The sequence below is a fragment of the Corapipo altera genome, unplaced genomic scaffold (assembly GCF_003945725.1).
Source record: "Corapipo altera isolate COAL_440 unplaced genomic scaffold, ASM394572v1 51, whole genome shotgun sequence".
NCBI lineage: Eukaryota > Metazoa > Chordata > Aves > Passeriformes > Pipridae > Corapipo > Corapipo altera.
The window spans coordinates 8318886-8345158 of record NW_020884892.1 but is presented as its reverse complement, the minus strand read 5'-3'; the positions used below and the strand labels follow the sequence as shown (position 1 = coordinate 8345158).

At 39.9% G+C, this 26273-nt stretch overlaps 1 protein-coding gene across 6 annotated transcripts; it reads right to left on the bottom strand.

The window, feature by feature from the left end:
- Positions 1 to 108: 108 nt before the first annotated feature.
- Positions 109 to 10640, bottom strand: ZHX1 (zinc fingers and homeoboxes 1). Of its 6 annotated transcripts, none has more exons than XM_027645525.1 (2): positions 7265 to 10640; positions 109 to 3792 (listed from the first exon to the last, which is right to left on the bottom strand). In XM_027645525.1, the coding sequence occupies exon 1, from the start codon at positions 10424 to 10426 to the stop codon at positions 7802 to 7804; it is 2625 nt and encodes an 874-aa protein (XP_027501326.1). In that variant the 5' UTR covers positions 10427 to 10640; the 3' UTR covers positions 109 to 3792; positions 7265 to 7801. The 6 variants fall into 6 exon arrangements, with proteins under 6 accessions (XP_027501326.1, XP_027501331.1, XP_027501332.1 ...); XM_027645530.1 differs by having other exon boundaries at positions 8306 to 10640; XM_027645531.1 differs by having other exon boundaries at positions 109 to 941; positions 8306 to 10640.
- Positions 10641 to 26273: the final 15633 nt, after the last annotated feature.

Genomic DNA, 26273 nt, shown 5'->3' with positions numbered 1-26273 from the left:
TCGAGAAGATTTGGTCTGTGACATGTTCATACAGACAATCATGATTCCTGGTTCTCACACCACCTCTTAAAACCACACACATTCAGTAAGGAGAAATTTATTTCATTATTTCTGTTTTCAAATTTTTGGTACAAAGTTTATTTTCAGAAGTTCTCACATGATCCTTTCTACCAGCGTCTTTTAGGATTTTTCTATCTCTGATTTATTTTCTTTATCTGTTGAAGCAAAAGCAATAATTGCTACAGAAAGCAATAATGGCAATATTACAAATATTTTACAGCAGCATCCATTCGTTTCTTTGCCTCAAAAAAATAACAAAAATAAATCCAAAGACAAGATCCATTCGGCCACAAAGGCTTAGGTTTTTGATATCCAGAAGTATGCTGCGTTCCCATATATAAGTTGTACAAGTCCAGCACAACCTTCCAAGTTTGTGCAGAGCCTGATAAATAAGACACAGAAATATCAGTTACATTATACTGTTTCTAAGAACTTTTACTCTGTAAAATGTTTGGTCACTCAAAGCTATAAGCTTAATCACATATCAAAGAACACAGGCAATAAAGCCCATCTTACTAGAACATATAGTATTAGGCCAAACAAAATATAAGAGGACAAAATCTAGTGGTCACTGAAGCCTCTTCAAAAAAGGTCTAAAACAGAATGTTTCCATCATGTATCAGAATAAAAACGTACTGTATTAAAATTTGAATTATTTTTTTTTACAAGCTGTCTTTTAATCAGTCTTCTATTTACAGTGCAGAACTGCCAATTGCAGTAGTTTAACTTTGGCACAACACTAAGTTCCAATCCTTTTGAGTATTCAAGTCCTGTGTGTGTCCAAAAATTTTCTTGGTTTCGCGAAAGATTAGGCCCATTCACAGTTAACCAGTTATCTTGAAATTTTTCAAGAATTGTTTCCCCTTCACCACATTGGGCAGCTACAAAGGAAAGACATTGTAAGCTATTGCATCACTCAAAAGAAACTCTTCATTCTAAACAGTGACAGTATTGTTGCTTCCTTTAACATCACATACACCAGACAGATCACACAGACAGCTACATACTGGACACCTTTCTAAAAACCTTGCTGGTCGTTAGTGAATCATCTTCTTCATACTTCAAATACATAACAATGCATTAACTTAATTTCATTTCACATGTCAAACAGGACATTTAAATATATTGCAATATATTATAGAAAATTGCAAAGCGCCATCATTTCTGTAAACGAGACTGACACCTGTTAACTCTCCTGTGCACATGAAGAGCAGTACCTAGTGCCACATTTTCTATACAATATAAAGCCTTCCCAGGTAGGGCAACTCATTTTAGTGCATTTCTGTACAGACTGTAAGCACACATGCAGATAGCCAACTATGCAGGGTTGGAAATACTTTTGTAAGCTGAAACTTGGAGGGTGGGGGCAACATTCCAAAATCACAGTAGAGCTGTTGTGGTTCATTGTTTTGTAGCATAGATGAAGACTTGAATCTTCTGTTGTTCTAGCAGACTCTTTAGGGAGAGTTTCCTGATAGGTATCTAGTATTGAATAAGCATAAGGAAATACTTTCATCAACTGGGACACAAATATTATGTGTCCTAACACATTCTAAGTTATGCACAGTCCAATGTTCACATGGTAACCTCATCTCTAAAAATACTTGAGAAAACCCAAAGCATTTTTATGCCACAGTATTATAACCAAGGATCAGTTACATTACCCATCACTGTAGTGCCTACCTGCTCTAGAATAAAAAGAAAAAAAAAAAGGAAAAAAAAAGGCCTCACTTCCCAACAAGCATCAGGTTGGAAGCAGAGGTAAGTACCATTGCTAACCACAACACAAAGCTCAGTGCTGCAATCCAGAAAGAAGATCCATCTCGCCTCATGACAGGTGTCTGTAGTGTCAGCAGCTGCCTGCAAGCCACACGTAAGTCAGGGGAGCCGGGGAGCAGATCATCGACCGATGCCAGGCACCAGGATGAGCAGGTTTGCATTCCTTGGCTGTACTTGCCCCAATGCAAACATCAACATCCAATCAGAATCCCACCTTAATTCAAGAAAAGTGCTATGGGATCCTCAGTTATCACTCTATGTTTTACAATGTTGTATGAGTCAGTTTTGCAATGACTGTCCACTGAAAAAGTGCAGATGTTCTTCACCACAGAAAGAGAAAACTCCCCCAAGAGCTCCAACCATTAAACTTACAAATACTGGCTATAACCCACCTGTGCTTCAAAATCTCCCTTTTTAGAAGTGGGGAACAATGCAGAAATTTGATCTATTGTGTGTAAGTAGCTATTGAGGGGATTTTTCACTTTCTGTGGCAAGTTCCGTTTCAAAATATTTTCCTATGGAATACATCACCAAACCTCAGGTAACTTCACCTGTAAGTTTGTGTCATGCTGCTGGGTAAATCTACTTATCCTAGGATATCACAAGCTTAATGGAGAATACAGGTGTAACCCAGCACTGTTCAGTGTAGGGAACTGAGCCCTCTACTAGCTCTTTCCATCTCTAACTTACACAGTCATTCCAGGCATTATAAACAACTCCCAACAGTTTTACTGCTCTCCGGTCATTGATACTATCTTTCCATTACTACTGAATGCAAGCAAAAATATTTTCAAAGAAAAAAATAAATTAAATCAAAGAAAGTAGCTGTAGTTCATTGCACTCTATTTTTGTGCCTTTAGGTTAGGGCAGGGATATTTAACACTACAGAAGCTTAAAGATTATCTTCTCTCCTTGGGAGATATGAATATAGACAGATATGGGACTCAGGTGGAGGACGCAAATTGGTACTATCATATTTACAGAAGCAAATACTGATATCCAGCCTGAATACACAGTACTCCGTTAAGTGCAAAAGGGAAAATGCTCCCCACCTTAAACTACAGCCTCGTTACGCAGCAGCCAGAGACTGACTAGTTGTCAGAGTTACTGCTGTGCTCTCATTTCAGAGGAAAACAGAGGAGGAGAGTGTCTGCATCTTTGGGCTTTCTGGCCTACGGGGACTGCGTAAGGCCGTGAATCACTTTGTATGGGATCCAGAAATGCTTTCTCGGCTCTGTGGAGGAGAAGGGAGTACATTTTCCTGCCTCCAGACTTCGTTGGTGAACAAAAAAAAAATCAGCTTTTGTCCAAAGTCAGCAAATCATGCATCAGGAAATTATTTCATGTAATGTGTGGACATTGCATGAGTTTCCTTCCCAATAATCAAAGTTATACTCAGACACCATATTACATATAATGTAACGAAAAAAACACTTTCAAAATCATACTGGAAAAGGTTAAAAAAGGGAATGGTCTCATTTACTATAGTGTATTAGAGATAATACACTAAATTCTAATCATTAGGTAATAGATACCTTTTCCTCTCCTTTGCTTTCAAGCAAAGCAGATAATTCTATGTGCTAAAAATTAGTGATTGAAATAATTTACTCTTTCTGTCAGAACACTTCTTACAAGCCAGCACTGTTAGATCATTCAAACCTTCAGGGAGGAATAGGTCTCACTTTATTTTTACAACACTAATTCTGGGGTCATTGAGAGGCTGACACCAGGAAAACAGTACTGTTTAAGATGGAACCGTGCTCTTTCACTGCACTCAGAAGCAAGCACAAAACATGCCAGGAAGGAGGACAATACTGGGATGTCTCACCCAGTTGTGACACTGCTTGCTTTCTTTTAGCTCTTTTCCCTCTCCATTCTGGCTCAGGATTATCTGTATTCTCTCTTTAGCTGAATTCCAGAGACAGCACAAGTAGCATCATCAGAGCAGTACTCCTGGCAGAAACAGCACATGAAGAGGAAAGCACTAGCTTAGCTCTACAGGAACTCATGCTCACAACTGAATTCTGAAAAGAGTGGTCCCAACAAATACTGAGAAACCAGCCACTCAGACGTAAGATCTAAGCAATATCAGAGTTTCTTCATCTCACTGTCAATGACAATCACTGAAGCCTGGCTCATAATGAGCTCAAACCTAAGAGGTGAAACTCCACAGAAATACAGAAAACATACCACAGTTCATCTAGACACAGTCCTTTACCAGTCAGGAAAATCAACAAAAAGCCACATGGGCAGTCATCCCTGGACAGATGTATTTTCTTGCCCCCTCGCTTCCCACTGTCAATATAGTTCAGTCCAAGTGGCTTCCAAAACACCTTATAGGTGTGCATAAGCTACAAGAGGGAGCTGGGCTTGCAGGGGTGCACTGCTTATGAGCACAGCAGTGCTCAGATTCATAATAAATTAAGTCACTTGCTGATGTGCTAAGTTCAGGAAGTTTCCTGCACGTAACTAACAGAATGAGAAGGTGCCATATCCTTTCCACCCACCAGGCAATTTCTGTTTATCTCAAGTGACTGTATAGTGTGCCCTGGGCCCCCAGGTAAGGAGCACAGCAGCCTGAGGTTGTCTGAGATGAATCTGGGCTAAACCACTGCTACCAGTAGCCTCGAGTTCCTACCACAAATCAAGATACAACTGACCAGCATGCTGACCGCTCTTTCCAATGCTTCTCGTGTCAGGCCTGACCTGGGAGGCCTCTAGAAGGAGTTTCCCCCTCTCCCAGCATGCAGTGCAAATACACACATGCTGTAAACACGAAATAAACTGGTAATTAATGGACTCTGCCGGTTCAAACAAATAACAGTCAGACTGTCAGCAATAATGAATGCACACGACTTCTCTCTTCAGGCTGAACCCACCCAGATTCTCCTCATCCTTAGCACAAATGAAAGACTTAAAATTTGCAGGCAGCACAAAGGAAACATGGGGACTCTGCATCTCTCATTAGCTGATCCACAGCACATGGTTTAATTTAAATTTTATATTCTGCAAAGAGACGGTTTTGTCACTGGGCTGTAAATACTACTATAACCAGTGGAATACATGGAACTCTAATATTTACAACAACTGAAAATTTGGCCCGGTGTACATCAGCCACCGCCTCTGATCTCTTTACTGAAAGAAGACCTCCAATCCAACTATATTTAGTCTGATAAACAATGTATTTCCTCTTCCTGTGTTTTTGAGACCAGATGTGCTAAGGCCTACCATTGTAGCGGACAATTATTTCACAGAACAGTGTCAAAGTAGAAAATATCCCAGTTTAATCATGTAATTAACTTGGATCTCTATTTTGTCCCATTTTTAAAGAAGGTAAGATTCCCAGGTAACCTAAATGCAGTCTCTGCTAACAAAAATGGAGATATTTATTTGGACGCATCGCTTTGTTGTTGTTTGGGGGTTTGGTGGAGTTTTTTTGAAAGAAAATTAATTCTGGGTCAACCTTAAGGATTAAGGCAACTGCAGATTTTGCTTGCTAGAGGCATATTCCCAAGGATTTGTTTTAATGTTTTTGGAAACTTAAAAATAGCATCTATTTTCATTCCAGCTTTTTCCTTTCCTACTAAGCAAGCACAGATTCCTGACCCTGTATTCCCAGCAGAACTTGAAGCCAGTGTCTTATATCTGCTGGCATCTGCAACAGCCTCATCCATACCATTACCCACCAAACAAGAATCCCTCCCAACCAGATGCAGCAGTCAATGCTGAAAAGGCCAGATCCTGATCTCTCTTGCACCACCTCCCATCCAGAGTCATAAACACTCCATGAAACAGGATGACAACATAGGTTTGCTCCTCCCCCACCCCAATGGAGGGGATTCTTGGCTAGTCCTCTTTAGCACCACTGACTGCTCTGTGCCTCACCAACTCTAGTCTTGGAAGCCAGGGAATGGTTTTCATCATCACATTCATGACACACACCATAAGCTATTGCCTTTTTCTCTCCAGTAATCTGAAGCAGTCAGAAGAGCTCACCCCAGCAAATGACCTTCATACAGAACATCCTCCTGCAGCTCAGAGAGCTTGTTTAATCTGTAAGAAGGGCAGCTACAAGTGTTCAGAGAGGAAGGTGAGCCTGGGAGGTTAACAATATTTTTTGTCAGACATCATTCCCTTTCTTGCTTTGACTTGGGCTTCACCCACAATCAAGTATGAAAACCAGATGTAACACGGACTCCTCTGCTTCAGAAAATCATGACTGAAAGGGCTTTCTTGGTCTTTTCACAGTATGGGAGAAAGAATAATTCTAGAATAGGTTATTGGAGATGGGGAAACATTAGGACACATTTTCTCTACACTAATCTGTTCTCAGTCACCAGATGCAGAAGCCTACAGAGAAGATGCTGACAGATGTGCAAAAGGAGACTGCTAGTATCCTTTCCACTAGTGCCAATGTAAAAAGCAGACAATGCCGGTGGCAGCAGCACCAATTCATCATCATCTTTTGACATCTAAATATAAAGTAACTTATCCCTAAAACTGCAAGCTTGCAGTAGCAAGAACACAAGCTACTCTTCCTCAGAGTACCCGGTTCTCTAGGATGCCAAACATCTGCCTAAACTAACTTGTGTGAATTTGGCCCACTGCTTTTAAGTTGATAATTCAAATGTACTATGATGCAACTGTCTTGAGACCAAATGTGGGGGTTTTTTTCTATTTTAAATACACTTACTCAAGATGTAGATGTTTTGTATCAGATTAGACTACTACTGGAGTCCAGTTCAGGTAGCTCAAACCACCTCTAAAAATAAGTGCGATCACCCGAGCAGTGCTAAGAGCAATGAGCACAGTGGAGAGTTCAACAATTATGATAAATTACAGTTAAACCCGCACACAAATCACTCAACTCGGCTATCACTGAAGAACAACACTAGTGTGTTTATAATTCCTAAGCATCTAACAGCCATATAACTTCATTTTGTTTGAGAATTAAACACCATGTCATTGCCACAACTTACTTGAAAACCTTTCTTACTAACACCAAAAGATGCCTTTCATCTCTGTATCTGTGTACTCTTACAAACCCCTAAGCAACTGTGAATGACTTCTAGGCAGTTTCCAGCTCATGTTTACCTTAAAATTCAGTGTAAGATTTCAAGAAATTATTCTTTTTAGCTAGAAATATACATACTTCTCTTACCATTTCCAATGAAGGAAAGAATGCACAAGCTAAAAATGAGTGTTACTATCAACTGCATCAAGTCTGTCAGGCATTTAAATTAAACTGATGTAGGATACACTGATTAACTGTAACAAAAAGCATCTTCTAGCATCAGACTCATTCAGTTAGCTCATAATTATCAATAAGGAACATTTCAGTCCAAGTTCTGTAAACCCCAAACACTCTGAAGATAAGCAAAAGGTGCTGATGTCACCTTATTTTCTTAAAGCAATCAATCCTCACCCCTAGGTTCATTGATTCCTTTTGTCACACTTTTCCCCTTCTCTTTTTGTTTCAAACTCTTTCCTTAAGAAATAAACCCAGGCCTTGAAACCTTTAAGATGAAGTGATGTTTCCAAAAAGACATCTAAGGTTTTTGTATTTTCCTCCTTCATGAGCAGGCAAAATGTTCTCCTACATCAACAAAAAAAGGTGTCTGTGTTTTTTTGGAATCAAACAACATAAGGCAATTAAATACTGAGAAGCAGTCACATGTATGATGAACATGAACCTTCCCATCAGTGACGTGGAAAAGGAGCTGAACTTGATCTGATTTATAACCCCCTGTCCTAGGCTGGGCCTGAGGATGTTCATCTCTTGTAGCAACGAAGCAAGCAGTTGTTGCCTCCACAGGTAGCATCTTGCCCATGTTCTTGCAGGTGGAAGAAAGATGCTAAGCAGCTGCTTGCTAAACTGAAGGCCATGAAAAATCATTTGGCTCTTCACTGTAACATCAAACCTAATTCATAGGTTTTTGGCCCCCAAATCCCAAATTGTACATCAGTCTGTTTTTGAAAGTTTACGTTTAACATGTCTGGGGGGTTCCCAAGTATCACTATCGTCCGTTTCTTCCTCGTCTTCCTGATCGTCCAGCATTTCGTCTTCCTCCTCGTTCTCATCAAACAGCTCTATTCCAAGATCTAATCTTCTTTGCCTCTCTGCAAACCACTCTCTGACCTGCTCATATCCCATGTGAGATTTGGCTACCAGTTCATCGAGGTCTTGCTCATTAAGGAATTTGTGCTTCATATAGTAGTCCTTCAGGATTGCTGTTCCAGTTTTAAATTTTATGACAGACACACCTCTGTCCCAGCAATTTAACCTCTTGCTTCCCCGAGGCCTCCCCCGAGGCCTCCCTCTTCCCCTCCCTTTTGGTCTTCCTCTCCCTCTCCTCCTGGCAAAACCTTGGCCGTTCAGACTGTTTGCACTGGCGCTCTGGTAATAGTAATACCATTTCAATCCACCATTTTTCCAGGCATAGCGAGTATCTCCAAACCAACTCACAATTTCTGATCTTGGAAGCCCAGTTTCTTCTGCCAGCTTGTTGTATTCCTGTGGAGATGGCCACTGAGTACGGACAAAGGAACTTTTGAGCATGTGCAACTGCTCTGGTGATTTTTTGCCTACTTTGCTTGAAGTAGAACACCCTGATTTTGTTCCTGCTGCTCCATCTCCCACAGATGTTTCTCCAGCCTCTTCTTTTGAGCTGCCAGCATTGCTTTCATTCAAGTCAGCTCCCTCTTCCTTCAAGACATTTGATTTCCTCTTTTCTGTAAACCAGGCATCAATCTCTCTCCTAGTCAGTTTGGTTTGGGCTCTTAACCTATTCATCTCTTCATCAGTGAGGACAGGGTTATTCAGAAAACTTGCCTGAAGGACTTGCAGTTGTTCAGCAGTCTTCTCTTTGAATTTCTGTGGGGTGAAATCAGGAAAAGCACTCCATGATGACTTGCTCTGTGGAGTGACTCCTGTTGGGGACTCATTCATTTCATCACTTGAATCAATAATAATGGTGGCACATGAATCACTGTTGAGGTGAATCCCATGATTATTCTTTGAGTTTCTCTGATTGTAGCGTGTATCACTGAACCACTTTTTGATCTCTCCTTTAGTCAAGCCTGTTATTTTCATAAGTCTAACAATCTCTGAGTCTTGAGGAAACTGATTTTTAAGGTAGCTGACTTTCAATTCTGCCAGTTGTTCCTTAGTTTTTTTTGCTCGGATGCCAAAGGAGTCAGGATTCATCACTGTGGATTCATTTTTGATGGGCTGAGGGGCTGGAACAGCAGCTACTTGTTTGGTTTCTGCAATAGGCTGAGCACTGTGAATCTGACTCTTCTGTAGCTGTGTTTGGTTTGGGACTCCCGCTACAGTCAAAGCTATTGGGGCTGTTACCGGTAACGTATTTGCACCTGCAACTTGAGTGAGAACAAGTCCTGGCTGACCAACTATTTGGCATGTCTGTAAAATGGAAGGTAAACCATTGCTAGCGGCAGAAATGTGTGCTGGAATAACGGTAATTGTCTGTGGCACAGTATGCACTGTGCCATTAAATTGTTTCCTCCTTGCTTCCTCCACTTCCTCTGGCGTCCAGCTCACACCGTGCTTCAGACGCTGGGCAGAAAACCATATTTTAATCTGTTCCTCTGTGTACTTGGCTTGAGTGGAAAGAACAGTGATTTCCGACATGGTTGGATATGGGAATTTGTTGTAGGTGTTAAGCAAAAGAGGATTGTTATCCAAAGCAGTATTATAGGCTGGAATGCTATTTACAGGTATTAGGACTTTTGGAATCAGGTTTGAGTTCTGTGGAGCTGTAACAGCTGTTATAACCTGTGCCACCCCAGGCTGAAGCACTGGTGCCGGGGTCACCACTGCACCAGCCACATCTGCTGCACTGCAAACAACTGAATGGCTTGGTTTTGACTCAGAAACTGCTGGTGGGGGGGTTTCTACTACTTCTTCAGAGTTTGGCTCATTTTCAGTTCCCTTTTCTTCACCAGGAATGTCATCAACTACATTGTGGAAAACAGCGATACGTTTAGCCTCGGTTTTGTTTTTCATCATTTTCATGATAGGAGTTTTGCTAATTGAGATCCCTGATGACGGGACCTCAGAAGAGTCGGCCTGTCCAGCATTTTCTTCTCTAACAAAACTTCCATCAAAAGTGAGATCATTTACTGTTTGTTCAAAGATTGTCTGATTATTACGTTTTACCATGGTCAATTTAAAATTCTCCTCTCCAGGGTGGTGCTTCACATTATGTTCTGAGAGGGCATCATATCTTTTGGTAAGGAAATTACATTCTAAACAAACATAGGATGAATTTAATACTACGTTGGGATGTTCTGAATCCACATGAAAAGTAAACATATTGAGATCTGGAGTCTGAAAAGTACAGTATTTACACTCATAACCACCTTCTACTTTATTTGTATTTTTCTGATTGTCTGCATCCACATACTCATGAACATCCTCATCACTTGTTACACTCTCTGCTGTGGGGTTTTCTGCTGGCGTGAGCACAGGTTGTCCTTCCTCCAGGTCTGATACCATTTCCAGATCTGGGTCCTGCTCATTGGCTAAGACCATGCACGGTGTTGTTGATTTTCGTTTACTTGCCATGACTGTTACTGTGAAAATAATACCAGATACAGACTCAGCTTCAAGCTCTTCTTGATTGATAATAATAGTAATAATGGCTTTCGGTACTTTAAGTCAGTTCTTGTAAAGTCTCAACATTTATCTCATTAGCAGCTTTTCCTTTGTAGTGCAATCAGATTTAAAATAGATAGTTGAGGATGAGATGTTGAGACACGCTGTTTTAAAGTCCACATCCACCACCTGTAGCAAAGAAGAGACAGTGAAATTAGTTCAATTCAAAGAGTAACTTCTATTCTGCTACATATTATGGCTTAACGTTATTCAGTCCTTTGAGGTTCCATTGTTATCCCCTGAAACCAGCAGACCCTTTCCAAGAAGAGATAATCAAAGCTAAGAAAGGCAAAATCCAATCAGCTTATTACAGACTGAAATTTGTTTCAGTTCATGTAAACACAGTGAAAGAACATAAACAACACAATGGTATAAAACAGGTAACTTCCTGACTGTTTCCCTTTCTTCAGAAGCCTTTTTCTTGGCACAGTGCTGGGGTCACTCTTGCCTTCGGATGCTTTGCCTAACCTATTACAACCTCTCTCCACAGCTCTGTGAGCTGAAGTTCCTATCATTAAACTTGAGCCCACTATGACATCTCCACTACCAACTCTGTCATGTCCTTCATGTCAGAGGCTCTGAGGGGTCCCAGAAAAGGCAGGTTTAGAGTGTTTTATTATTGCATTATACATGCAAGCATGACCATGTGCAGGGCCTTTCTCCCACATCTGAAAACAGGCAAAACTATCTTTTTAAGGCACTCTGACAGACAACTATCCTTTCTTCCTAGCCTCCCAAATATCATTCTCCAATTGAAGACCAATCCCAAGCCAATAAAAGTTGATTGCTAGCACATGGCAATTAGCTAAAATCTGTTTCCATGCCTCTATGCATTAACGGAGAGATGACTGATTGTGTGAACGTACCAGAGAGAAAGAGCATTAAAGACTGATATGCCAAGCAGAAGCCAAACAAAATTATGTATTCTCTGCTTGGAATTCTTTGTGCATTTCTAAGAAAAACTGAAGTACCACCAAATAAAGCTGAGGTTTACAGAAATTCAAAGAATATATTCTTAAATTAGCATAGACTGGAGTGAATTTTATCCCACAGAGACCACAACTAGTCTGCTGGAAATGATGCACAAACTTCTGCAGAGGGTTATAAACTCTGTAATAGTTTTCTTATTGAATTAAAATCTGATACTGATTTCTCATACCAAAAATCCCATAGGCACAAGAACTTTGAGACAGTGGAACATCTTCTACTTCCCTAAGTGGGGGTATCCTCAAGTCCAAGAGGAATGCATCCCCAAGTAGCTGTTTCAGAAAGTTTAGAAAGGGAACAGCATGTAACAGGTTAAAAAATGAGGGCCATCTTTGCAAGACAAAGTCTTAAAGGAAAAAGAACAGTGCAAAAGGAAGAAAGGCAGTTACAAGAAATGGGAAGGGGAAAAGAAATTATTTTTCACTGTGTGATTATTCTTTTTTGATTATGGGAGGGCAGAATAGGAAGGAAGATCAATAATTCTTAGCTTCACATTTTTTCTTCAGGCAAAAGATAAAAGTTTTCATCCATACACACCACCAGAGCTGCTCATAAGCTCTGTTTTTGAAACTGGATGTCTCACCTCACTTCTTCAGAAATATCTTCCCCAAATGTTTCTGTCACCCTCTGCACTACTTCTGTGACTACATCCAAAGTGCACAGCCTCACATGATACACGTTTTATGCCAAGGATATGGTTAAATGGCATTGACACTGACAACACTCAATAAATCTTGGGTAATCATCATTCCAGTAGAAAGATACCCTTCTTCCACAAGTTAATAGTGGCAGTCTGCAAAACTGAGCACAGAAGTGCAAAAGCTATTTAATATATATACAAAATACATATTGCAGGCAATCTCATTTCTCTCAGCAGTGAGAGAACCATGAAGCAAACCTAAATGGATCCATTTGTCTCAGTGTCTTGAGGGCTGAGAGGTAGAGCATTATTAACCATGCTGCTTCTCTGTGGGGCTGGAGGGCTCTTGACAAAAGAAAGACAACTGCCAAGACCATGTTGAGCAATGCTCTGGGGGAAGAGCTGGGTGGTATTACCTAATCGTTCTGTGATCTTGAGTAAAATTTCAGAAATGCCAGAAATGCCCATTTTCAAAAGTGACTGCACAGCTAGTTTTGCTGACTGAAGTTGCATTTTGAAAAGGGACTGTGGTACTCTGCAGTGCCTCCTCCCAGGACAGCATGTAGGATCTACACACAAGGCAGCCTGAGTGAGCTCAGGGGCTTGCCAAGGGTCCTGCTCTGGGATGGCCCAGAGTGCAAGTGAAAGCAACATTTGACCTGTTGTGCAGTGTTGAGCCATGCTCAAGATAAGGCTGGAGATAAGGAATAAAATGGGAAACCTGTCCAAAAAAATCAATAAATGTTTTTCTCCAGTCCCCTCCTGTACCCAATGGCATTCACAGTGTCTGTAAGCCTACAGGTCCACATCCAATTACATCACCTGCAGCCTTTCAGCTAAATCTCTGTATCACATTTCCATTGTGGCTCAGTTTTGCTCACAGTTCATAGGCAAATTATCCTATCCCTCTACTGTTTACCAACACAGTAACATGTTTCTTTGATGCAAGCGGGTCTCAGAAAAAGAAAGCTGCATCTGTGCTCTTCTGATTACGCTATGTAAGATGAGGGTTTTTTTTAAAAGGATGTTGTGATGTCAAAACCCTGTTTAATTCATGGCTATGAAGTGATACAACAGCATTCACTAAAATCTCAACAAAGTGAGATGCTTGCAACCCTTCCCAGCCTTCCTTCCTCTACAGACTTTACAGAAACCTCCATTCCTTTCTCCCTGGTGCTTATGTGATTATTCCACCTGTAGCACCTTGCCTTACATGTTCTCTCAGTTAAGCAGGGGATTATGAAAACTCACACTTGAGTAGTTTATCAAACCAATTATGCATCACCCTTGGAACCTGTAGTTCCTCTAAAACACCCCTCCTGTACTGCTTACAGGAATGTCACTTGGGACCTTGCCATGTGTCTTGATTTCAGTAAGGTTTGCAACATTCCATTCCAGTAGGCCAATGACTCCAAAAAAAAAATTAAATCAGATTGGCTTGACATAATGGGGTTTTGACAAATCCACCTTTGTAAGAACCTTGTTACAATTCTTTAGGTTCTTACAGACTGTTTTTTAATAAATTCTTCCTGTGTTGGCCTGGGAATGAAGACCCCGTTAACCAATCGGTGATGCACTATGCGCTCTCCTCCTCTACTCAAGTGTCTCCCTTGTTTAAGAGTAGGTACTATGATACTATGCTTGCCTGCCTCGAGTCTGTTAAGACCTCCTCCTCTTTTCCATGAATTCCTGAAGATCATCACTAATGGTTCAGAGACTGTGTTCTCTTGTCCCTTACCTATATTAGGGTCCAAGATGTGATTTAATATTCTTAAAGATTTTCTATTTTGATCTGGACTGTATTTTTATCCCTCACTGTTAATATTGACATTATATTGTGCAATTTGGTTTGTAATGAAATATTAAGCAAGGTGTTTGCTTTATGGCAAAAGCAGAATTTTTTTAATAAAAGAATGTGAAGAAAAACTTAAATTATTTACACTCTTAATTTCTCAAGATGCTTGTCACTGCAATCTCCTTCTCTAATTTCACTTCAGATTTTCACAGAGTTGATATTCCTAGCAAATCAGCCCACAAAACAGACATTTTTCTAGGAATATAAAAACAGTAAGTGCAGGTATAGTTTTCTGAAGGTCCAGGATCTAATATTTTATCTTTCAGCAGGAAATTGGTCAGGACACGGTTCTTCAGAAACAGTTAGCAATCCTGATTAATAAATAATTATATGAAGACAGATTAACTCCAGAGTGGAATTCAGCATTTAAAGTTGTCTCTATAGCAGTTTTAGATGGAGACTTACATAAATATTTTCTAAATGGGGGCAGAAACCTTCTACCCATTTGATTATAGTTTGAGAACAAAAAGACAGAGTTGACAGTGGAAGACATATGTAAGGCACCTGTTTCCAGCACAATTTTTTTACTCACTTCTTCCTTCCTTCCCCCAAACAGCAGTAGCTGATGCAGCAAGAAAATAAATGAGTTTACAGAAAACGCTGCGTGTTCAGGGTGTATGGTTTATGAAAAGGCATTGCTTCCTGCCTGCTGTACAACACTTCCATCCAGCATGCAGGAAGAGCATGCCAACAAAAAATCCAAGCCCATGTAATGTGATTTTAAGAACATACACAGAGTGGCTCAGGAGAAGATGAAGCAATAGAAACTGCTTCTAACTTTTAAATCCCACTAGATTACAAATTGCCTATGACCTCTCTCAACACAGAAAATGTTGCCTTCTCCTTATAACCCACGACAATGTGCAGTTGTTGATCCTTTGTTTAGCCTCCTTCTATTACCATTTATTCAGAGTACATGTATCTATGTCAGAAACTATTCTGCAAAGAGCTCAAATAGGCTAATATGCTCTGATTTGTGCTGCCTCTCAGCAAGAATGGTGAAGAACTTTCTTGTACAGTGCCATTTTCTTCAGTTGTTCATTATCTGCGAAGTTCAGAGGGTTACTGACTACAAAACAAAGCCACATCTCTATATAAATCCTGCAATATTCACATTTGATTCCCATTTTAAAATAAGGTCTGGTACTAATTCAACACGGGAGCAAAACTTGTCACATTGATTTCAGCAGGACTTCCCATGTGCTACAAAGATAAGGGCATACTTGGGGGCCTTGCCCCAATACAACTGGTAATGAGGGAGGCGAGTACCAAAAGCAACTGTGCTGCCCAAGCAGAGCTTCAGAGTGTGCCAAAGCCAGCCCCGTGAGGGACACAAAGCTCAGCAGAGGCTGAAGGGAGCCTGCCACAGGACATGTGACTAGGCTTTCTCAGCTACTTCCTCTCAACACTGGTTTAATGGGTAACAAGCAGGTTCCATCAAAGTAAATTTCAGAATTTCAAGCCAGAAGTGACCACTAAATGACCTAGATTATCTTTCTCTTCCAAAATACCCTCCAGCTACCTCTACAGTGAGCACAGCAACTTCCGCCACTGCTTTTGATACAGAAAGCCATTACCAGATTTTATATCTCATCATGTATATCATGATCGAATGTCCCACTTAACAGTCATGGGTGCATTGATGAAGACTTAAACATATATGGTGCATGTCTCTGCTCCTCAGTCTTGTAAGCATGTATCTTCTGTGAGATTACAGTCACCTTAGCAGCTAAACCTCACACAGGCAGATTTTTTATTTTGTTGGCTCTACCGTGCCCAATTCAAATTGTGAGCACTCAGTACTTTTAACATCAGACACCTCTACATGATTACTCTTGAAAGCGAGTATCAGACTTGTGTAAATACTTATCATACCCAATAAAATGGCAGCAGAGTCAGGGATATTTTTTTACATATTTACAGCTCTGTTTTGATTGCTTTTACATAGTAAAAAGAAAGGACAAAGAAATAAATTACTGACATAAAGAGAAGTTTTAATTTTAAACATTTAATTCAAGCCCCCAAAATGTTTCATACTGGCTTTAAAAAAAACAGACCAGTAAGAAATTATTCATTTTAAAAATTGTTTATAAAAAAAGTTTCTCCTTAAAACATCAAAACAAAAGATTTTATTCTCATGGGACTTCCTTCTTTAAAACGAAACAATCTGGCACACATATGATTTCACAAAATGTTCTTTCGACATGATTCTGCCTTTTTTTTTTTCCCAGAAGAAAAATTTCTAGAGGCATTCATTTTCCCAGGCCCTTGTCTAGTACTGCAAGTACAAGACCTTCCTTTAACTTCCTGGAGTTTGTATCCCCAGACACCTTTCAGCTTCTTCAGAGCCCGAAGCCGCAGTCCCACAGATGGTGTCCTTGCTACCGAGCCCAACTGATTCCCTCATCATCCCTGGTGCTGCACAGGAACCCCCGCGCTTCTGAAGGTGACACAGCTCAGCACAGATTGTCTCGCTCTCCTCTCCCCCTCCTCCACTAATTCCCACTATCTGTACGCGCCCCTGTCACATTGGAAACCACACTTCACATCGGCTGCTCTCTGCTTTCATTAATATTTGCCTGTCACCGTTCAAAATGTATTTCTCAACAGTAATTAAGAGTATTAGAAGTGCTCTACCCTTAAAAAGTAGGACTAGGTCTCAGGGCTGACCAGCTCCCAGCACCTTTATACCTTCTGCTCAGCCAGTGGCCTTTGCAGAAGCCCAAGGAGCAGCTGCAGGTTAAGGATTACACTGATGCATGGCAATACAAAAACTCAGACAGACAGGGAAGGAGAATCCATTTAATATAGGTGGTTTAAAGCAGTCTGCAGTTGTGCATGACAGGCATAAAAGCATGATCAAGAGCAGGTAATAAAAACATCCTGCAAATTCTACCTTGGATACAAAAAGGTAGTGATATATTATGTCTCATAATTTTGCCTTTTTTTTTTAAACAGTGGAATGCATTTCTCAGACCTCAAGGCTAGATCCTTGCCAAATTTCAAGTTCCTATGTCAAATCCCCGAGGCACAGAGCTGCTCAGAAAAAGAAAGATAATACAGCATTTACATGGAGATTGCTTCTCTTCCTCTCCTTGCTTCCCTCCTCTCTCTATTAATTTTGCTCTTGAATCAGTTGAATGTTCCCCCAAAACTCAATGAACAGAAAACAAAAGCAGCCTCAAGACAGAAACAATGGGTGAGAAATTCCCATTTCAACCATCACAAGAAACTGAAAACAAGGACTTACAGTGGCCTCACCAGGTGACACTAATACACATTCATGCTCCACATATACACAGACTTGCATATATGAGGATACAGGCCCACAATTTAGGTAACTTCTAAAAGATCCCAAAATATTTGAAATAAATGTATAAACTCAGTCTTTGCATGAACCAGTGTTTTATGAATGAGGAAAAGCAAGGACTTGGGAATGTCACTTGAAAAGCAAAAAAGATCACAGTTCTATTACACTGACTTCGGTAACCCCATGTCAAGGTGAAGGCTATAAGGCATATTACCAAGGTTTCAACTGCTCTTTAGAGCCTCCTCTACTACTGGGTCCACTACGGGCTTTTGCTCTCATGTGCAGAAGAACCTTCCCTGTGTGCTTTGGACTCACCTGCTTCCCACTCCACGCCCTTCTTAAAGCCTCTCCAGCCTCGCAGGTCTGCTACCACTCTGTGAGAAGGTTGAGTGCAGAGTGTGTAAAAAGTCCTTTATGTTCTTTGGCACACGATTTCCATCGCCACTCATGAAGCAAAAAATGCGATTTCGGAGCTGGTATTTTAGGAGGTTTTTTTAATGTGGTTCCAGAATATTTCCAGTACCATATAACAGCTTTACAGCTGTAAGCTGAATCACACAAGTTAAGGACAGACAAAACAAAGAATTGATCTAGTCCCTACTGACAGACTCCTCTATACTGGAAAAATGCAGAAGAATTTCGCGTTCATGCTTGCAAGAAGAGATGATCTTACAGCATTTCTCCAGGATGTTATCCTCTGACCTTGAAACAAACAATGCTGGTCACAGAACAGCACATTCACAACTCAAATACAGCACATAAGTTTCCCTCTCTATTTAGGGTACTTGGTCACTGCCACTAAGTGCAAGTATTCCTAGTGCAGCACTAAATTGGGCTAGCACCAGGGTGACTGTCAAGCTAACTCAGGCCTGCCTCTCCCTGCAACACCAACATACTCTTGGTCTGCAGAAGACAACTTTAGGGGTGTAGTGATGGTGGAGAAACAGCACGTCAGCACTGGCAAGGAACTGTAACTAATTGTCTAGAGAGGTTGTAAAGATCTATTGGGAACTTTTACGGAATTTCCATCCTTGAAAGTATTCAAAACTTGGTAAGACCCTGAACAACTCCATCTACCGTCACAGATAACTCTGCTTTGAGCAGGAGGCTGAACTAGATGATCTTCAAAAGTCCCTTCTACTCTAATGTTTCTCTTCAGGATTTTGAGACGTTTCAGTCTCTAACAAAGAGGAAGGAGGATAGGCCAAGCTGCCTGCATAAACACTCTCTGCAGTCTCAGCTATCTAGTAAAATGCCATTGTGTACCAAGTTAACCTTTGCAAAAAGCAAAGCATTTTTATTTGCAATGGTGACCAGACTCCACCCCCCTGCTGAGTACTGTACTGTACTTCTTGGATGCTCCTGCTGATTTCTGTGGGAGATAATGTCTTACTCTGTGTGCGACAAGACCTACTCCCTCAACCTCTACCCAGGCCCCCCATCATGCATTCACAGAGGGGATAAACACTGTTTACTGCCCATCAGCCCAGTGACAAAAAAAGTAAAAGACAGGGGATTACAGAGCCTTTCAAACACACCCTGCTCACTGCAGAAGTCAGAGAGATGACCATGTACTCAGGTCACCATGAAGTAACAAAGAGTCTCTTAAAGAGTCAGCAGAACAGAACAAGTATCTCAGCTCATGGCACAGGGAGCAGGAGTTTTGAAGTGACCGTGTTTCACATATTCCACCCCACAGGCTCTCCTGGACCAGGAGCCGACAGTCCCACTTGCTCCTGGCTCACCTAAAGGAAGGCCTTCACTGCAGCAGCAGACTAACCCAGCGCAAATCAACAAGTCTTTCACCAGGCTGGTTCCCTCTTCCACTGCTTTCCAGGCTGACGCTCCAAACCTTGCTTGTAAACCTCACCTCTGTGACTTCCTCTGCACCAGACCCGTGACCCTTCTCGTCACTGCTCAGAGCTGCTTGAGAGGACGATTTCCATTCTGGGAGCCACCGGATGAGGAAAGTCAGAGGCTGCACCTTTTGCCCTGTTCTGCTGGAGCTGCCTGTCATGTGAGTCTCTCTTGTAGGAGAAACACAAACCTCCGATGTTCAGTCCTGGCAGGGAAGTAACAGTGTGGATTTCCAAAAACAGACTACCCACTTTCACTTTTTGTCTCTCAAGTACAAAGTATAATGGTGGAAAATTAGCAGAACAGGATTTAAGTGGAATATATGGAGTTAACTAAAACACTGCGCTTAAAATTAATAGCTGTGGAGCTGCTTTTTTCTTTTTTTTGCATTAGATTTAAACACCATCAAAAAATGGATTAGTTCTGTTCTAAAAAATGTAGGTAGCTTAAAGCTGTATAAATATCTCACTGACTGAAGTGACAATGAGCAGTAAAATTTTATTAAGAAATATTGTATGGGTTGATAAAAACACATTTAAGAGGCAATAGAAAAGCTTAAAAAACATTACACAGCACAGAACAGCATCAGGGTTGGGGGAAGGAAGGAAAAGAATCAGTATGATGTTTAAGCCACAAAATTATTTCAAGCAGGAAAATCAAAAGTTTTACTCAGAAACACTTTGTTCATTTACATTCATGTTTCAGGAACGCATTCTCTCATATGAGAAACAACACCTATTTAATTTACCAACATTAAACCAGACATACTTATTAAGAGCACCAATGACTGCCTGAAGGCCTAACTGTAAACAGCTAAGTTTTTATTAAGAGAATAAAAGCACTTAAAAAAAAATCAGTATTACCACAGTTTTAGTTCATATCACCACTTTTAGTTAACTAAGTTGGAAATTCTTAGTGAAAACACTGAATTAATGACAGTTAATGACTAACTTTTATACAGACATTCACTTGGTAGACAGTGAAGGTACAAATTACTTTCTGAATGACAGAAGTGTCCTCTCTCAAAGTTTAAAAAGCAGGACAGGTTTTTTTCTGGGTAAGACCTCCAATTCAAGCTTGAGGGCTAAAATCTTAACAGACATGGATACATCATCACAGAAATAATAAATTTAATCTAGTAAGTACAAAAAAGTATCGTATTTTGTTTCACAAAACAGTAGGTTTAGAAAAAAAGTCACGTTTGAATAAACGTGTTCTTAGATAGGCTATATTTACAATAGTTTAATAATACAGACATGGTACGCTGTTTGGGTGAATTTTAAATTAAATTTTAATTTCCAATCAAATGTAGTTTGACATAAATTGGGAATAAGAGGAACTAATCACTAACTGAAAAACAGGATAGGTATAATTCACTGTTTTCTAAGAAAATGACAAAAGCCAAAATGAATACTTTGAGTGTATGCTGAGATAAAGGACTGATCAGGTAAACACTCCCCAATATAATGTATCCCTTCACAAAACAAAACTCTGCAAACTACCACAATATCAAACAATGAGAATCCCTCATCATTTATTTAAGTTATCAAAAGCACAAATCCAAATCAGGGCAAGCAGAAATCATTTATATCGAGGTTCCCTACGTGCAGATTTTAGCTGTGATCAAATCACCTATTTTAATTATTCCATTTCCTATATATCAGGATTGTTTTTGAATTAATGCATTAGTTAAAGGTTATCTGAGTGAGATAGGGGAATACAAATACTGGTAAGGAGAGGTAAGATGAACATGTTTAGTATGATTATTAAATCAACCAAATCAGAAGAGCCCAGGATACGACTGGGGCGTGGTACCCAAAGAGAATGTTTATAAGAGTGTCCAAGTTAAGCACAGAGAACAGACAGGCCTGGAAACCCTATGGGAGTAAGATGCATCTGTTGTCGTAGGCAGCCCCAGCAAAATGTTACTGGTTCACTAGCCTAGGGCAAGCTTTTTCTTTTTTTCCTTCTTTTCCTTTTTTGACAGCCAAGTACAATATTAGCTTTTTTTTTTTCTTTTTTTTTTTTTTTGTCATTTTCAAGCTGAGGCTGGGTGAGAATATTTAGTGTCTAGACTAATAAATGTTTGTAAGGATTTTGCAAGACTCGTTTATGGGAACAGAATCCACTTTTTGTTTTTCTGCTGGAAAAAGCAGCATTAAAAGCAAATGAGCACCATCATGCATTTGTTTTAAATTGCATATTAGAGCACTGCTATTTTGTGTGCAATCAATACATAATTTGGAAGAAAAATGCTTTTAAAATTCAAAGCTATCCCTGAGCAGCTAAGGTTCTCTTGGAAACTGAAGGAGGAGTCTGAAATTATTGTTCTTTTGTTTGCATCCCCCAGTGGGAAAGGCAGCACACAACTAGAAACCACTGTGCTTTGAGGCAGCACGAATCACTAAGAATAAAGACAAACCCCCCCTTAATTTAAACATTAGATATTAAAACTGAAACTAGGATGAAGGCAAACAACTAAACACTTCAGTTTTCAGGCAGTTTTTGGGTTAAATAAAATAGCAAAGGGACTACATAAATCTTGTAACTGTCTCTACAGAAATTAAGAAAAGGTATTTTGCATAACATGGCCTGTCTAGACCCCAATTACAAGCATCAACTTAATCACTGGAAATTACTAGGATACGCATGGGCCAAAACCTACATTTTCTTTTTAATATTTGTTTTGGAGGGCGGGGTATCTCAAGATGAAATGGCTGACTGAGCTTTTTATTTCACTGCTTTGGGTGGAAATGACTGAATCTTTCCGCACAAAGTAGTGCTGAAGAAGCTGCTCTGGTGCAAAGCAATCTCCAGTCCCAGCCCTCCAGCCAGCTCTCACCCTCAGCCTGTCTCTCTCTCTTGCCAGCTCTCTGCAGCAACAGGGCTTAAACGCAGCCTGGTGAGGAAGAGGGCTCCTGCTCAGTAATTCACAGATAGTAATTACTATCTGTAATTCAGCATTACATCTGGAAACAGGATATTCACTCATATAAAGGAGCATATAGCTGCAAATTCTGCCCTCAGAACTAGCTTGTGTCTATATGCATCTGACTTAAACTGCTGTAGAAGTATTTCCCACTCTGTCAGTGTGTGTGTGTGATATCAGAGTATGGTGTTCACATTGTCATCATCCATGAAAGTATTAATATACTAGAAAGTTTTCAAAGCAATGGATTCTGAACTAAAATTTCAGTGTATTCAGTAATGTAAAAATTCTCCCTCTCTGGACATTATACACAATGACTGATATATCTTGCTAAGGATGTGCTCATGTGATTATTTCTTTACTACGTGTGGAAAGAGTAAACTTACTTTACTTCAATATTACTCTTTTCTCCCACCTCTTCCCTCCTTTCCCCAAAAGAAACAAATAGCTGATATTAACAAAGCCTTATACTTCCCCTAAAGGAACCCAAGAAGTAGAGAACTAAAAAAAAAAAAAAAAAGGCTACTTATCAAGAATCAGAGTTAAAATGAATGGGTTAGGACTGTAAGATAAAGCACCCAAAGTTGTAATTACCTTACCAAAAATAGTCTTCTTCCATGCTAAATTATTTCTTTTAATGAAATAAAAAAAATTAGTCCTCGCCTCACCAACAAACTCCAACAAATTTAAGTAAAATCCATTAAGAAGTCAAGTTTGAAAAACACAAGGTACAAGAAGTTGTGTGTGTTTGCATCATATTTAAACAGATACCTACAATGCCAGCAGGGATCTTGTAAAGGCATCAATTCCTCACACTGATCCATGCACAAAAAACGTGAACTCGTGACACTCCAGGTATGGTAAAGCTTTTGTCAGACAGATACCCACCGAGAAGTCTGGAGAACAGAGAGCCATTAAGTATTCAACACTGCAAACAAGGCTGAACATTGTGCAGTGCTGAACGCTCCAAAAATTCCAATGAAGCTACAAATGTGTTTCACCTTGTGGAGAATCCTCCTGAGAAATGGGAACCCCTGAACCTTCATGCTTGCTCCATCTAACTCACTTGGCAACTGCTGCCAAGCACCCAACTGCTCCTGATACAGCTCGGATTTGCAGAGAGCCCTCAGCTCCCCTGATTTTGCTGAAGGCATCTGACCCATGTATAAGAAGTCAGTATTTTTCTACTTTTAAGGTATTCTAAATATTAACGAGAAATCTGGACTTTCTGAAGAAGCACACAGCTGTAAATAAGGTATTACAGCCAGCCTTCTACAGCCCAAGTAGTAATAACTGTTCTTTCCTGACTTCTTCCCCATTGTGCCCCTTTTACTCTTTTTCGGACACAGAACATTCCTAGATCTCAACTGACTTGATATAACAAGAACCCTACACCCATGCACAGAGCCAGCAGGAGAGTTTTAAAATCAACAGCATTTTGGCATACAAAGCATGTCTTTCCATTATCATACAGGGAGGAAAGTAACCACATTAGTACCATGTTTTGTTTACATTAGTGTGTCTCATTTTTTAGGAAAGGTAAGCTTAGAAACCTCTACCAAGACTGCCCTGGACTATACAAACATGCATTTCCATCTATGAAGTTCTTAGCAACTTTCTAAGCTAAAACAATGTTAAGATAATCACATCCTAACCTATAACCAGTGACTCAAGCTTTAAAATCTATATAAAATAATTACCCAATTCACAGAATTAATTCAGCTAACAGCTATTTTCCATCCAATACAGTTGGTTCAAAGATGCTTTGAAGATTCAGAGTGCTGAACACTTGGAACTTTCACCATCTCCATCAGAAAGTTCAAAAGCTCTTATCTGTCCTCCTGCCTGGTGGAGGGAGCTTGGCACTCACAGAACGACGCCGGCTCTGCCAGGCAGCGAGGGCTGGTGTTACACACGCCTCATTGCACAGCTCTGTCTGCCCACTCTTCAAACAAAACTGCCAGCCTTTAGGTCTTGCTTGAGCAACAACTTCAAACTGTGGGTCCCTGGAAGCATGTAAAATTCCTTCAGCTCCTAGTGAGACCAATAAGCAAGGAAGGTGAGGAGCACATTGCAAAACACCACTGAGAGAGAAAGCCAAGCTGCACAGAATGAACCTAAAATACCAAAATCACTTTCTTAAATGGCTCCAAACATAATGTGAAACCTGTTCTTTCAAAGTAGAAAATATTGAGCTCCTTTAGACTTGCCAGGCACAAGCAGAGGTCATGCTGCTAAAGGATGTTTGCAATATTAAGTTCTTTGCTACCTTTGACATCACTTAGGGAGTGCAAAAAGTAGCATATTCAAAGTTCCTTACAATTTTTCCCCAAGATTGTTTAACCATGTAACATCCATTCTTCTTTTAGCTGTCAGTAATTTTCCTAGCTTCTGTGCTTTAGCATGATAACGTGTCTTTTTATAATTTGAATGGTTTAATAAACATACACTACATCCAAGTTTTTGCCCCTTTTAGATCATACTCCTTTTCAGAGAATTCCACTGAACTGTAACATTTACTATGATCTCAAAGCACTTGAGGATAAAAGAGTGATACATATCTTCTAATAAGTGACAACGGCAGATTTTTGCTCAATTTGAGCTGATCCCTGAAGCTACTTAGAAAGAATCCACTGGTAGTAGAGACACTGTTCTAAGGAATATGTACCACTTCACTGAACTTTGAAGTATATGAAAAAGACTCGAGTGCACCTTCTGAACTTCATTCCAGTTCCTTGACAGAAAGACCACAGAACTGGAAATGCACCATCAGTTAAAGTGACGCAAGGCACAGAACTATGAAATGCCATAGAACTATTTTATGCAGCAAAATGATCTTGGAAAGATCATGAACTAGCCATGAAAATTGAAAAAAAAAAAAGAAAAAAGAGAAAGAAGATGAATTGGAATAAAGACAATAAATTTGAACTAATAAGACTAATGATGCTGACAATATGAGAAACTTAATAACAACAAAATTGTATTCTTATAGCTATATATTCACCAAAGGTCATGCTACTGACAGGAGTGGGGAGCTACACGAGTAGAACACTAAGATCAGTATTGCTGTCTATTTAGGAAATAGCAAGAAAGCAAAAGGGAAAATGGTACTTTACTGAAAATTGCATCACTTGTTTACAAGTCCCTGACAGCTCAGAGGCGAACCATCTTGGACATTTATGGATCAATGACCCCACATCTGAAGCACAAGGAGAGAGAATATTGACCATTAATATACAGAATAGAACAGCACGTCCGTGCACTCAGCTAAAAATGGGTGTAACATTCCCTCACGCCATGACCCCAAAACTGTTATCACACAGAACTTTAATTTAACAGATACTGTTCATTCTGTAAATGTACAGATCATTCTGTAAATTTTACAGCAGGTTCAGGATTTATAAAAATCAGAAAACATAAAAATACTGAATTTGGTACCTTGAAATCTTGACTAGACCTCAGCTTGACAAGTAAAGAGAAACTGATCATCAAAATAAAGATGAGTCAGAACAGGTGATGGTGCCTTGGTTATATTTATTATGTGCAAACAGAATAAAATCCAGTTCATATGTACTTGGTTCTTTTAAAGTTCCAGCTCCATAAAGCTGCAAAAAATCTTGTACTCAGATTTGAGGAAAGAATCTGACTTCAAAGACATATGCCTTTTTATCAAGTAAGACTTTGAAAGTCACATACAAACAAATGGGTCACTAGTTATAAGTAGATGAGAGTTAACCAAAAACTTAAACCTTTCCCTCAGACTACACAAGCGGACAGAAAACTAGGGGGACACCTCAGAGATAGCAATAAGCTTAACTAAAACGCTATAGATTACTCAGTAAAGCAGGAGACAGAAGAAAGTCTTTTTCGTACACTAGGAACAAAAGGGATCCAAACGTTATTACAAAGTCCATTATTTGATAGAAATTCTTCAGTACTGAGAATCTACAAAAGGCAGAACTGTTCAATTCACGGTCTCTAACAATAAGTATTCTGACAAACTTTGTGATAAATATTGTCTATACCAATAATAAACTACAGTTATAAATGACAGCAATTAAGGCTAGACACCAGGACACTGCTAAAGCACTCACAGGTCATCAAGGGTATTGCAGGAGAAGAAATAATCCAGAAGAGATTATTATAAGAAACACACAGTAAGTAGAAAAGTAAGCCTCA